Source organism: Folsomia candida, unplaced genomic scaffold, assembly GCF_002217175.1.
Source record: "Folsomia candida strain VU population unplaced genomic scaffold, ASM221717v1 Fcan01_Sc001, whole genome shotgun sequence".
NCBI classification, from domain to species: Eukaryota; Metazoa; Arthropoda; class Collembola; order Entomobryomorpha; family Isotomidae; genus Folsomia; species Folsomia candida.
This window is the reverse complement of record NW_019091193.1, coordinates 5890209-5903222: the sequence shown is the minus strand read 5'-3', so window position 1 is coordinate 5903222 and position 13014 is coordinate 5890209. Positions and strand designations below refer to the sequence as shown.

The window sequence follows — 13014 nt, the reverse complement described above, 5'->3', positions numbered from 1 at the left end:
ATCTTGATGCCCTTTGGATATGTTGTAGTCCTAGGTGAGTCTAGTAAAAGTGAAGGAGGATTTCATTCCATGGCCCCATTTGCGCCCGCCACACCCACTCAAAGAGGAATCTTATGCCAAACTGGTCGCATTAAAAAATTCACCAAAAATCCATTTTTAATGATAATTTGATAATTTTTGCACCTTTTTGATCCCAGATAGTTGTTTTATCGTATCCGACATGAATTTCAATTTTTTGAATTTTTTGAATATTTTCGAAAATTTCGTAGATTTCGAAAAAATCAAAATTTCGAAAAAGTTGAGTTTGCTATTGGATATGATAAAGCAACTATCTAGGGTCACAAAAATGCTTAAATTGTGAAAATCCGACCAAAATTGGATTTTTGGTGATTTTTTTAATGAACCAAAACAGGGTATTTTCGCACCTTTGAGTGGGTGTGGCGGGCGCAAATGGGGCCATTGAATGAAATCCTTCTTCACTTTTGCTAGACTCACCTAGGACTACAACATATCCAAAGGGCATCAAGATCGGTGATTCTGTCGGTGAAGGGTTGTCCTCCTCAGTGAGATGAGATTTATGCAACCCTGATCTGACTCCCATCTCACTCGAATCGTTCCTCTTCAGGGTCAGGGTAGTGAACTTGACCAGTAAAATGAGGACGCCGCGGCATCTTGATAATATCAGCCCGAGCTTAAAACTATTGTAACTTTGTTGGGTAAACGCCGGCGTTTCGAAGTAATTAACTTGGCGAACTTTCTAAAATTTGAAGTACCCACATACACATATATTTACATATGGTACGCATGAGATAGTTGAATTTTTAATATGAATTGACACATTTTCAGCAAAAATGCATTTGTGTGTACCAATATAATAATGACAAAATTTATTGCTCAACAAATTGTATATTAAATTTTAGGTGCCACAACATATTAAAACAATTTTACACAAAATTTCGATACGTATTCAACTAAATATTAAGTTAAACATTCAATAGGACACAATCAATTTTTAAAAAATTATTTTCGATTTATTAAACATTATTTGTGTATGGATACACATTCATACAAACGCATACTCCATCTTCAGTTGACCCTGGTAATTGTAAAGTGCTATGCAATTAGTTATTGCAATTGATTTTGAACAACCAATTACCCTGGGTGGGTGGCTGGAGTTAGATTAAACTCCAAATCTTGAAATCTCACACGTCTACACTTCCACCAAAAATCTTTCGCAGCTCCGGAAAAGGTTGTGAGATTTTGGCCCGTCGTTTTGTCCACGTTCCACGCATTGCAGGGAACAGATCCGCCGTGTATAGTGTTTTTCATCTTGTCCCGAACATTTCGGACATCATCCGTCTGGGCGGATTCCTTCACACAGACGACTACATTTTGGTATTGGTCCCTATTTCTCTCAAGTTTCCCTGCCACCATTTTCCGCATTCTTTTTAGCACCGTGACAATCCAGTTCATTTGATATTCAATACAAAACACGGCGGAGAAATGGGGAATAAGCTGGAAGTAGAATTTTATCAAACGAATTTAGATACATATGTAAATATATCAGCAAAACTAATGAAACAATTGGAATTTATATATTCGTAACTCATGGCCAAAATCATCAACATGACCACACTTTCATAAAATGCACACTAAAATTCTGGATGACAAACTTGTAGAGCAGTTCCTTGACAAATTTTTGAAAATATATTCTCCAAACTTTTGACAGTTTTTGAAGGAAATCTTCAGAAAAGCTCATCGAAACTGGCTGACGTTAATTAAACAATCTCACCGCCAGTCTATTAATCTGCTTTCTGACTGCAAATTTGTCAGATTTGTCCAGAAATTTGAAATCAATTCTCTAAGCCTACAAATGATTCCATGACAATGTCTTAATTTTGACAATTTTGACCAGGGTCTTATGTTAAATTATGTAACGACATTAAACATGCTACACAATAAAATTATACTAATTCTCACCGAATATGGTCCATAAATGAAAAACATGTTTGGCAAGGTATCCGTCATTATGCCAAGATAAAAGTTTGGGTCTTGTCTCAATCCTTTGGTGACGTCAATCCCATCGCCCTCCTCGATTTCGTCCTCTTTTACAAATATTTTGACCGGGTTAAACCAGTGCGTCGTCATTTGCTCGTATCCCGTCGCACAAATGATGACGTCCACGTGTCTCGTGGTTCCGTCACTGGTGGAAATGTACCCCTCGGGAGACACGGAGACGACTTCTTCGCGAATTACGTCCACGTGAGGGCGCGCTAAGGCGGGATAGTACGAGTTGGAAATGCATATCCTCTTGCACCCGAGGGGATAATTGGGGACGAGTTTTTTGTAAAGTTTCTCATTAAGTCGGCCAACCCCCCGAAGGATGTTCGCCTTGCAGAGAGCTGCACCTGAATACATATTTACATAGATACATGGATCATTATTGTATTTAGGGATGCCCCAGTTAGTGATACCCGGTCAGGGCTTAATGAGGACAACCCAATACATATATCGATGCCGGACAAAAAATTTGAATAGTGTGGCACTACCATGGGCGATTTATCCCTTTGAAGAGAATGGGAGTGGGGTTTGCTAAGTAAGCATCGCCCATTTTTTCAACTTTGACCTCAAATATTTTGACTAATTCCAACCATGGCACAAACTGCTGCCATAAGAAACTGGTTGTATTGACTTGGACCACATCATTCAAAAATTTCAACCAAATGGGAGGGTTACACTTATGTAACACCATCGCATTATTAGCATCGCATCAACTTGTATCCGTTTAAATATACCTAAAAAGAATATTAATTAAAGCTTACCCACAGCATGTATCACACTGTTTTTCGAATGAAATTGAAACCCCACGTCATACAAGGTAGCTGCTACCGCCCTGGCGCTTCCTTGCAACAGGGGCACGTTCCGAACTGCGGCGCGCGCTAGGTGCGGTATGTCAGCTTGGAATTTGTAAAATACCCAAGCAGGTCGTCTTTAAGAGGGGTAGAAGATACATATGATTCTTTGGTTAAAATATACTGATACATTTCAACGCTGCCTTTATAACTCTGTAACCACGTAAAATTACAAGACTTGCGAACATATCTAGGGTAATTTTTGCTTCCGAACTTACAAAATACGAAGGCATGTTTTTAGCATACCTGTTCACTTTCATTCATTTGACTGATTATGGTAGTTAGTAAGTGATAGTGAATGAAAATGAATTTCCCGTCATTTGAACGAAAATGATTGAAGGATTCCGTCATTTCCGATGAATGACTATGAATGAAAGGATTTTTCACCCTAGGCTTAATACATGGGACGAAGTAAGAAATGAAGTTCGATGAAGTGAAATGAAATGAAATGAAATTAATTTAAACAAAAATGATTGAATGTGAATGAAAATCTTCAGCCAGAAATCGGGGTGACTGATTTTTGAATGAAAACTATATTTTTGAACAGGTATGGTTTTTGGTTCGTAAGCTGATCTTCGTAAAATAACGTGGTTAAGTGGTTACGAAGCTGACGTGAAAGGCCTTGCTAAAAAATTTTGTGATTTTCCTTGGATAACCAACCTCTGAAAGCTGTACAAAGTTTTGACGTCATTTACAATTCCTGGAATTATTTGGCACGCTGCGGACCTGCAGGTTTGACGAATAATGAATGTACTTATTAAGTAATCCTGGTCTAAATGCGTAAACTGACGAAATAAACTGACCCACTACCCACAACGGCGACCATTTTATCCTTTAAGGAGACGGAACTATCCCACCGGGCCGAGTGGATAACCGGACCGGCGAAGTTTTTGAATTTTTCGGGAATATAGGGCACGTGGAAAGGACCTGGTCCAGCAATTCTGTATAGAATAACGATAATTGAGGGTTTTCATTACGAGTTTGCATCGCAACATAATTTTGAAAAAGAATGCCAAACTAAATACTAGCATGGGCAAATTTGCAAATGAATTTTGAAGTCAAAATTTTTTGTAAACTTGCCAATTCGTAATGAATAGCCTCATTATAAAATACATGCATATACCCGTTTTTCACTATTTCGATTTTTTATGTTTGCTTACACAATGTCAAAACTCCAATCCTCTGTAGTTCCGGTCTCTTTATTAAGACTAACTACTTTCCACTGTTTGGCTTTACTGATCCAGGTCAAAGTTTGAATTTGGCGGTTGAATCTGGAATTTTTGTAAAGGTCGTGCTTTTTGGCAATACTCTGTAAGTATGCCAAGACTTCGGGTTGTTTGGGGAACAACTTGGTCCAGTCTGGGGAACAAAAGAACTATAATTATAATTCGACAGTTATTGGCTCACATTTAACGCACCTCTAAAAAAAATTGAGAGTACCCTCCTAATAATTACGAAATCACCTAATCGGAAGCCTCTTAAAGTTATTAGTATTTTGGTGACAATCTGCCCATAATAATGAATAATAATACTGATAATGAACATATCAGTGGGCTATGATTTCCGAGTTTTACACCAAAAAGGAAATTTAAGGAAACAGATGCGAGAGAAAGTTTGGTAATAAATTTCGAATATAGTGTTTCGAGTAAGGGAGCGTCCAAAAATTATATCACAAAAATATGGTGAATTTTCAGATCTTTCCGCGATACACCCCGTTTTCATATGTGGCACAAATATAAAAAACTTTTACCCTCCCATCCCCCTCTGCCGTAACATAATTTATGAACACACCCTAAGTTAGATTTTGTCACAATTTTCAAAAGTACCTGGATTTGGGACAAATGAGAAGCTATAGATCTGCGTGGAAACGTCACACGCGCACTTTGGATACGTATGGGTCAACCAGACACCTCCAAAATCCTCATTTTCATCGAAAATGGTGAACTCATTTACCCCCAGTTTCGTCTTAAGTTTGACTGCGGCACAAATTCCGGACAATCTGGAGGTTCAAAGTGTTTTACACATATTTCAAACAAAATGGTCAAAATCAGTACATCTTTAATCATTTCGCATCTCTGGGAATTTATTTTACAATTCTGAAAAACAAATTTGTAGAGCCAATTAAAAAAATCTACACTCAAGATTTTGACAATTTTTGAAGGAGATCGCAAATTTTAGAGGCCTTTAGAGAAATTGGAACTCATCAAAACTGACTGACCTTAATTTAGAAAACTCTCCTCCATTCTATTAATCAACTTCCAGACTACAACTTGGTCGTCCAGAATTTTAAAATAAATTCCCAGATCCGGGAAATGATCAAAAATGACGATTTCGATATAATTTTACTTCAACACATTTAAGAAATTTGGCTTCAAAAATAAAAATAGTTACCCTCCTCCAATGACACAAATCTTCATCTCGCCCAGCATAATGAGTTCAAATTCGGACTGACCTTACTCTTTATCACGGCTTGATTTATATGCAATTTTTATTACAATAATTTCGCAATTTTCACAACATTAATTTTTTAAATGGTTTCAAACAGTTTGATAATTGGATACCTACTTAAATAAGTCATTTTTCTCCATGCGTGGGGGATTACGTCCCTGCGTTATACACATGTCAATCGTTAGAGTAATTGGATAAGCATGTTCACATTGCCATAAATTAAGCCGCTTAGATATTTCGTGCAGCGCTGGAAAAACATTTGTACAATAATGTGATATTCGCATGATATTATATTCGCACGATAATTTGAATACAGTTTTGGTTCTTAATGAAAATCTGAGATAAACTTGTTCTAATCTAAACTTGTTGGAAATTTTGGAACATTGGCTCACGAATGTTTGCAACATAAATTATGGAAATTATTATGCAGCCGATAACTAAAAAATGGTTGGTAATGTGTAAATAGCTATCGTATGCATGCATAATTTTGTACGAGTCAAGTGTGCATGTGTACATATCTGTAATTGTAGTTCATGGAGTTCTTGTTGTTATCGTATTCGTAATTGAATTTGGTATTTTTGTCGTATTGCGATGAAAGTTATACTTAGGATTAGTTAAATACATGTATTTAATATGATTAGTGAAAAGTGTGAGATTGGGAAATACCAGTTATTTCCTTAAACAAAAACATGTTATTATACACATTAGAATTACAAACAGATTAGTGACGAGTGACCAATAGTCGAAACCAACCCATGTAGGCATGCCACCCAGAAATACAAATATATTTGTAGGAAGATGACCTATCTAATGTGTCCCAATGCCACCATAAATTTTGTAAAATCTTTGGCCGGTGAGAAATTTTCGCAAAAATTCGGAGCATGGTTATAACTACATATTTAGAAAAAAATCATGATTACATGTTTACATGCCTAAAACATGTACCATATACAAGTTCAGATTGATATACATACATGAATATGGGAGCATCAGTTCTTATAATATGATGATTTCCTAGAATCAAACATATAATTAAAGCTCAATACATACACCCATAAGAAATTACATGACAGCTTCATTCAGACATCATTGTCAAGAAAATTGTAAAATAGGAATTATCATAAACAATGCATACAACAAGAATATTGACAAGCATACTGCACATGCACTATTAGGGTATTTATGTCACTTATTTATAACACTACCATCTCAACGTAACTTAAATTTCATAATCTAGAAACCACTTGAGGTTTGATGTGAATTAAGTAAGTTTGTAAAAAAAATATTTTCGAAAGAATGAGAAACATGCCTTTTAAATACCTTTCCCAACTTGATAGGGAAAATCATTATACGTTTACACACAATGAGTGGCGTTAATTAATACGTCCATGTAAATTGTGTAACTGCCAAGAGAACAAATCATGAGACATGTATTTACCTTTATGACATGCACATGACAAGAAGACGCTTTCATTATAAGGTTAGAAAGCTGTCATCAATTTCTCCAGATAGTTTAATAAGTATCAAGTGCTTACTTATGGTCTAGACAGCATTCGTTTTCCTCCATTTCACTGTCGCTTTATACGTCGGTGTCAGTAAATGTGAACATGAAAATTGCCGGATATAAAATTTCGAACGGAACTTCTTGGAAAATATTTGCCGCCACTCTGAGTGAAATGTGGATCACTGTAAGTATACAGGTTAACGAATTAAAATCATAAATCTACCATGACAAATTAAAGGAATTTCGCATAAAATTAAAATTCACTGCTTTTCCTAAAAAGCATTGGGTCCCACCACACACACCTTTTGACGCATTGCAACGGTTCGTCGTGTTAACGGAATTCCTGTACCCGCAGTACGTCACGTGGGATAAGACAGCCTGGCGACCAAGGGCGACCTCTCCGAAATCAAGGCTTATCCCGTGGTACCTTTTGTCATGCCTCGTTACGGCGATGCTGACGTCCTGTTGTGTCATATTGGTTAAACAAGTCATATTGAGGAACAAAGATCCCGATGTTTCCATGACGATGGGACTCATTTTAATCTTGACGTGTGCAGCGTACACGGTTGGAGTAGTTGTCGCTGTTACATTTGTCCGTAACGTGGACGAGTTGTGCTTCATGTTCGGAAACATGCCTAACCTGAAGGGTATCTCGAAAATATTTTCATAAATATGGACAAAAATGTGGTTCTATTGAAGAGATTTAAAAATTTTGCAGGTAAAAGCAAAGAAATCTTGGGAATTTTTTGCCACGGGCTCATTCTAACCGTTTTAACGTCTCCATTTGCAATAAGTATTCTTGTCTGTGTAAGCCCAAAAATAGATCCGACTTACCTCCTATTTCGCAACGTTTCCTGGATTTCGCCAAATTGGAGAATGTTTTTCAGAATTTTAATTTACTTTTTCTCCATGCTGCATGTCTGTATATTAGATTTTGGATTTGGAATAGTAATGGTGAACATGTTAGAATCTATTACCATGACGCTAAAATCGATACAAGCGAAAAACTCTTTCCCAGAAATTCTAAAAATTACAACCTATCGTGAAATTGAGTTAGTGAATTTGGCATTCAATCAAGTTCTGCACTACAGTTTACCTGTTATTCTACTGATGGCATTATTGTGTACTGTTTTAATGGGCTATATTGTCATTAAGATGACGGGACAAGTTCCGCCCATTTTCACCTTAATGGTTCTCTCGATTGTAATTTCCATATTGGGGTTCATCCAGCTAGTTTTGCCTATAATGGCGGACGTGGTAACCTATTCGTCTGATTTTCTGAGATGTTTTAATTCCCGGAAGATATCTCGTTCTTTAAAGAAAGAATTGGCGAGCTGTAGACCTCTTAAGATTTGGATGGGTCAGTACCGCTCTATTAATAGGTATTCACGTACAAAGTTCTTCGAACTTGGTCTCTATTATACGACATCGTTTGTAATCTCGGGAGTATAAAAATATAAAAATATTCTTCTGATGCAAATTAATCAGTTTTGCTTTAACCGCGTACGCCATTGAAATTGATATAGACTATATTAAGAAAGGAAATGTAAGCTGAACAGTAATTGTTTTAGGTTGTATAAATACAAGTGCTTTATAAAGTTGACTGGGTGGAAATTGGCGTTACTTTAGTCTAGCTTAGGAAAGTTAATGAATACATACATACATTAGGTATGTGCTCAAGATGTTTTGTATCTTAGGTACTTACATAACTACTCTGAATTAGTTTTCTTTCATACAACGTATGCAAATTAATATGTTCATAAATAAATAGTTAAAAAGTACAAATGTATTTATGTATAAATGTCCGAATTATCATTTTGTCATGTTTTAGTTCAGTAATCTGGTTAATTATTTCCTAACGAACATCAGCCTTTTTTGTTACAGTATACATACATAAGTTTACCAAGGCAATATTTAAGATGCACTTATATGCGTATTTAATTCGGTTTTTTCAGACTTTAGCGTCCATATTTATTTATGCATGTAGGCCTCGTTGCAATGATATAAATATTAGTATGTCTTTTAGTATGTCTATTGTCTATACATAGGAATATATCTGAAGAAAAGTCTTATAATTGACATCAGTTATTACTGCGTGTATCATTAAAATGAACTGTTAGTATGAGCTTGTGTCCGGCTTAACTCGGCAAAATATCGGTTTCATTATTAAAAGCATATTGCATAATGCAACCAAATGCATATACAATGACAAAGGGATTGATATCTTATCTAGCTTTTCTCTCAGGCAGGAATTCGCTCCAGATTTAGCAGATCACCCTGCCAACTCACCAGCAGAATGGCCATCTGGTACCAGATAAATAAAGAAAAAATATTTTTGAGCTACCTTCTTTGCAATTAATTATGGACGATATCAGCTCGATAATTGTGCAATCATACTGTGACAAACCGTCCGACAGTAAGAGGATCGTCATACTTGACATCCTTCACTCAAAATCGTCCCCAAGTTTCGACCCTGACCAGTATTCTAACATTATCAAGTCAATCGTGGAAATATTGAGGTGTCAAAACTGTAAAAAACTTGTTAATCTGCTTCAGCTTTTATTTGAAATATATCAAATTTCAAAACCTGAAGTTAGTTCATTGTGGAGAGACAATTATGAAATAGTTGAAAAATTAATGAGTCCAACAAGTTATCATTTTTGGGGAAGGTGTAAAATTTGTCAGCAAGTTGATAATATTTCGATCGGGTTGAATTCACTGGTAGCCATGGAAACAGGACATCATTCAACGATGCGAGTTGCCACGGCGACGCGTCAAGGCTTGTTCAGTACTTGTGTCATGTGTGAGAAATCTGGGGCTGGATTTCCGTTAAAATGCAAACACTGCATGTGCCCAGAATGTCTGATTCGACTTACGAAATCGCAGGATTTTTACGTTTGTTATCTTGATAATTGCAAGACGTCCCTCAGTGAGAAGATCTTGGTTGATTTGTCGATTAAATATGGATTTGATATCGATGAGAATGTACATGGCATTAAATCGAAAAAGGTTCATAGATATTTACTTGAAAATGAATTGGTATATTTGCTTTTTTAGTAATAATAATTTGTATCTTATAGAAGTCACGTCGAAAAGCGAGGGCGGAAATGCCATCTTAAGCGGTGTTAAATGCAGAAAGAATAGGAGATAGTAATGTCCACGATTATTTGCACGTGGCTGGATCAACTTCGTGCATGCCCATATGAATTCAAAATTGGGACATATGTCCGCTAATAATTACTAATTACATACAAATAATACATAATACATAATAATTACATATGTCCTCTAATCCTAAGTTATGGCATATGCCATATATGTATGAACATGTATGTACATGCATATGTATGTATATGATGATTATTGTTGATTGTATTTATATTTTTTATATTGAAGTTTGTTAGAATACGAATAATGTTTATGTACATATGTATACAGCACAAAGCTAAATCTGGTTTTTATGGCACTTCTAAATACCATTTTAAATCCAAAGTTGTTTGCAAATGTAAATAATTGTGTCAACGCTACATTACCTAAGACTGTACTGAACTAACTAAATTGCTGCATATTACTCTTTAGTTTCTAGTGCAAAGTAATTTAATGGTCATTAAATAGAAATATTTTATACAATTGCTAATTTAAATTTGTTTAAAATAATTGAAGGTATAAATAAGTTTGAACCTAATGACACAAAAATGCTGCAATTTCAACTTTAGAATATTTACATCTAGGATTAACTGATCACTTGTTTTCTATAATAAAAATTGCAAAGAAATTCTATACCGTCCACATATGTACATACATATCTAGGATAAAAATACAGCAAAACGAACATGTTTTTGTCTGGATTCCAACCTCCAATTTATGTATCATTCTACTGTGATAGTAAATCATGAAACCTGTCGATTATTAAATCTACACCCATATTCAAATACTTTCACGTTTGTAAATTCTTACAAAATCGGCTTGTGGAAGGATTCATGTTATTACAATTACCCTTCACTAGGGATGTTAATCCGTATCCGAAATTAACATAGTGAAGGGCCTTCACAATGAAACCGTCTCTGATTCCTTCGCTCCCTTCATGCACGACATTTGACGCTTTGAAACGCCTTGAAATATTAAGCGAATGGCTGTACCCTCAAACACTAACTTTTAACCGGGTGACTTGGGAACCTACCCCCACGCTGAAATCAAAACTGATCCCGTGGTTCTTTCTCGCGTTCCTTGGCGTCATGGTGGGAACTAGTTTCTACTTCATCCTACTCCAACAACTACTTTCGCATCGAAAAGATCCCGAGATTTCTGTGACAACTCACCTTCTTCTGTTACTATTATGTACTTATTACACATTTTCTTCCTCGTGTAGTTTCGACAGTTTTTTCACGGCTGATGATCTCGCCTTCGTGATTCGAAGTATGTGGAAAATTAAAGGTATGCAGGTACATGCATATTTATGTATGTATGTACTTATGTACAAACTATTGAATTTTTCCTGCGGGTCACTTCATTTGCATAATTATAATGAGGATTTATTCATTAACATTAAGTCAACATTTAAAATAAGATCAATCCTTATCAAGTAGGAAATCCTTAGGCATAAGTCTCCCTATGCTTATTTTCGGTGATACGGACTTTCCGTGTAGAATAAACTCCATTATGTCTCTTGCGTTAAAATATGCAAGCGAGGTGACATGCCAGAAAAATTCTACTATATAATGTTGTCAATATCTAGTTACATGTGTAATTATAATCTTTGTGAAGCTTGAACTGAATGATTTTATGAAGTTTAAGCCGTATTATCAAATTTGTAACTTTTTGCAGGCCAGTTTGACCAATCGTCTAATCTCGTTGGTTTTTTCCTCAACGCAATTATCATCTTTATTATTGTGTTTCCCTTGGATGTCTGTGTAGTTATGATTCTACGTCCAAATTTGGACCCAACCTACCTCTTGTTTCGTAACGTTACTATTATTTCTTGCAAAATGAAACTATTCTTAAGAATTTTGATCTTCTGCTCGTCCTTAATGCACGCCTGCATGCATATCATTAAATATGCAATTGTTGGTGTTAATGTATTGGTTTGGTTCATAAAGACGTTGGACAGGATAACTACGACCAATCGTAGACAGCCCAATTTTCGAAATATTTCCGAATATTTTATAAATATGAGGACTTATCGTCAACTTCAGATCATGAATCAAGTCGCAAATCACATTATTCGAAACGTATTACCAGTCGGTACTTTAATACTATTGCTTGATTCTGTCATGATGGGATATATGATTATTAAAATGAGCGGGGTTGTTCCACACACCGTCACATTTCTTGAGGTAACGATATTTGCAGCAATCGTGGGGTTTATTCAGATAGGATTTTCCTTAATGGCTGAGTTAATGAAGAAATCATCGGATTTTATAAGGGGCTTAAAATTGCAAGGGCTTTCAAGTCAGAGAAAACGGCAAATGCGGAGTTGCCAACCCCTTAAGATTTGGGCGGGTTCATATTTTTTTATTCGTAAGGGTACTCCCATAACGTTGTTCGGCTTGATGGCGTATTACACGATGTCATTAGTAATTTCTGTTTGATCTATGTACTGGGAGCCACAAACTCTATGCCCGTGAGAAACAGACATGGGTCAAAGCAAAAAGGTTCTGTGGGGTACCCGTACCACGTACTTAAAAAATTTGACCCTTGTCCGTAATTTAGAAAACATTAAAGAAAATTGTTTTTCCATATGTAAAATTGTCAATATAATTTAGTGAGTATGCGTATACGAATATGCATATTTAAATCGAATAAATCAATATTTTAAAACAAAATGGTGCTGAATTAAGTATGATTGAATACATATTATGAACTAAATTAAGTACAGTCATCAGATATGAGTAGCTTGCTCATTTATTAACAATTTATTAGTGCACCATTACGAAATTTAATACCTTTTAATACCTTATTTTTTAGCAAGGAATATGTAAATACCACGGATAATCCAGAGTTTTTCTTACCTATCCCCCTAATAAATATGACCAGTTTGTGAGAAATATTTCTCACAAATGAAGGAAGTGTTTACCTTTAACCTGCACAAGCTGCACATGCAGTAAACCACGATGAGATTTATGACGCTAATTAGATGAATTATGCATATGT

At 35.7% G+C, this 13014-nt stretch overlaps 2 protein-coding genes and 1 long non-coding RNA gene across 3 annotated transcripts; 1 reads left to right on the top strand and 2 right to left on the bottom strand.

The window, feature by feature from the left end:
* Nucleotides 1-957: 957 nt before the first annotated feature.
* On the bottom strand, nt 958-2418 carry LOC110859854 (baeyer-Villiger monooxygenase). The gene is made up of 2 exons (XM_035853735.1): nt 1981-2418; nt 958-1515 (listed from the first exon to the last, which is right to left on the bottom strand). Exons 1-2 carry the CDS (start codon nt 2416-2418, stop codon nt 1153-1155), a joined length of 801 nt encoding a protein of 266 aa, XP_035709628.1. The 3' UTR covers nt 958-1152.
* Nucleotides 2419-3734: 1316 nt separating this feature from the next.
* On the bottom strand, nt 3735-4986 carry LOC118434124. Its single transcript, XR_004833787.1, has 3 exons — nt 4739-4986; nt 4073-4271; nt 3735-3853 (listed from the first exon to the last, which is right to left on the bottom strand). It is a non-coding gene; the product is annotated as an uncharacterized LOC118434124 (long non-coding RNA).
* A 4140-nt stretch (nt 4987-9126) lies between these two features.
* Nucleotides 9127-10644, top strand: LOC118434064. Its single transcript, XM_035846795.1, has 2 exons — nt 9127-9873; nt 9945-10644. The coding sequence occupies exons 1-2, from the start codon at nt 9226-9228 to the stop codon at nt 9981-9983; spliced, it is 687 nt and encodes a 228-aa protein (XP_035702688.1). The 5' UTR covers nt 9127-9225; the 3' UTR covers nt 9984-10644.
* The last annotated feature ends 2370 nt before the right edge of the window (nt 10645-13014 follow it).

Coding starts and splice junctions, on each gene's coding strand:
- LOC118434064 (XM_035846795.1), top strand. CDS start 9,226: ATGGACGATATCAGCTCGATAATTGTGCAATCATACTGTGACAAACCG. Junction 9,874..9,944: donor ATGGCATTAAATCGAAAAAG/GTTCATAGATAT, acceptor TGTATCTTATAG/AAGTCACGTCGAAAAGCGAG.
- LOC110859854 (XM_035853735.1), bottom strand. CDS start 2,418: ATGTATTCAGGTGCAGCTCTCTGCAAGGCGAACATCCTTCGGGGGGTT. Junction 1,516..1,980: donor TCATTTATGGACCATATTCG/GTGAGAATTAGT, acceptor TTCTACTTCCAG/CTTATTCCCCATTTCTCCGC.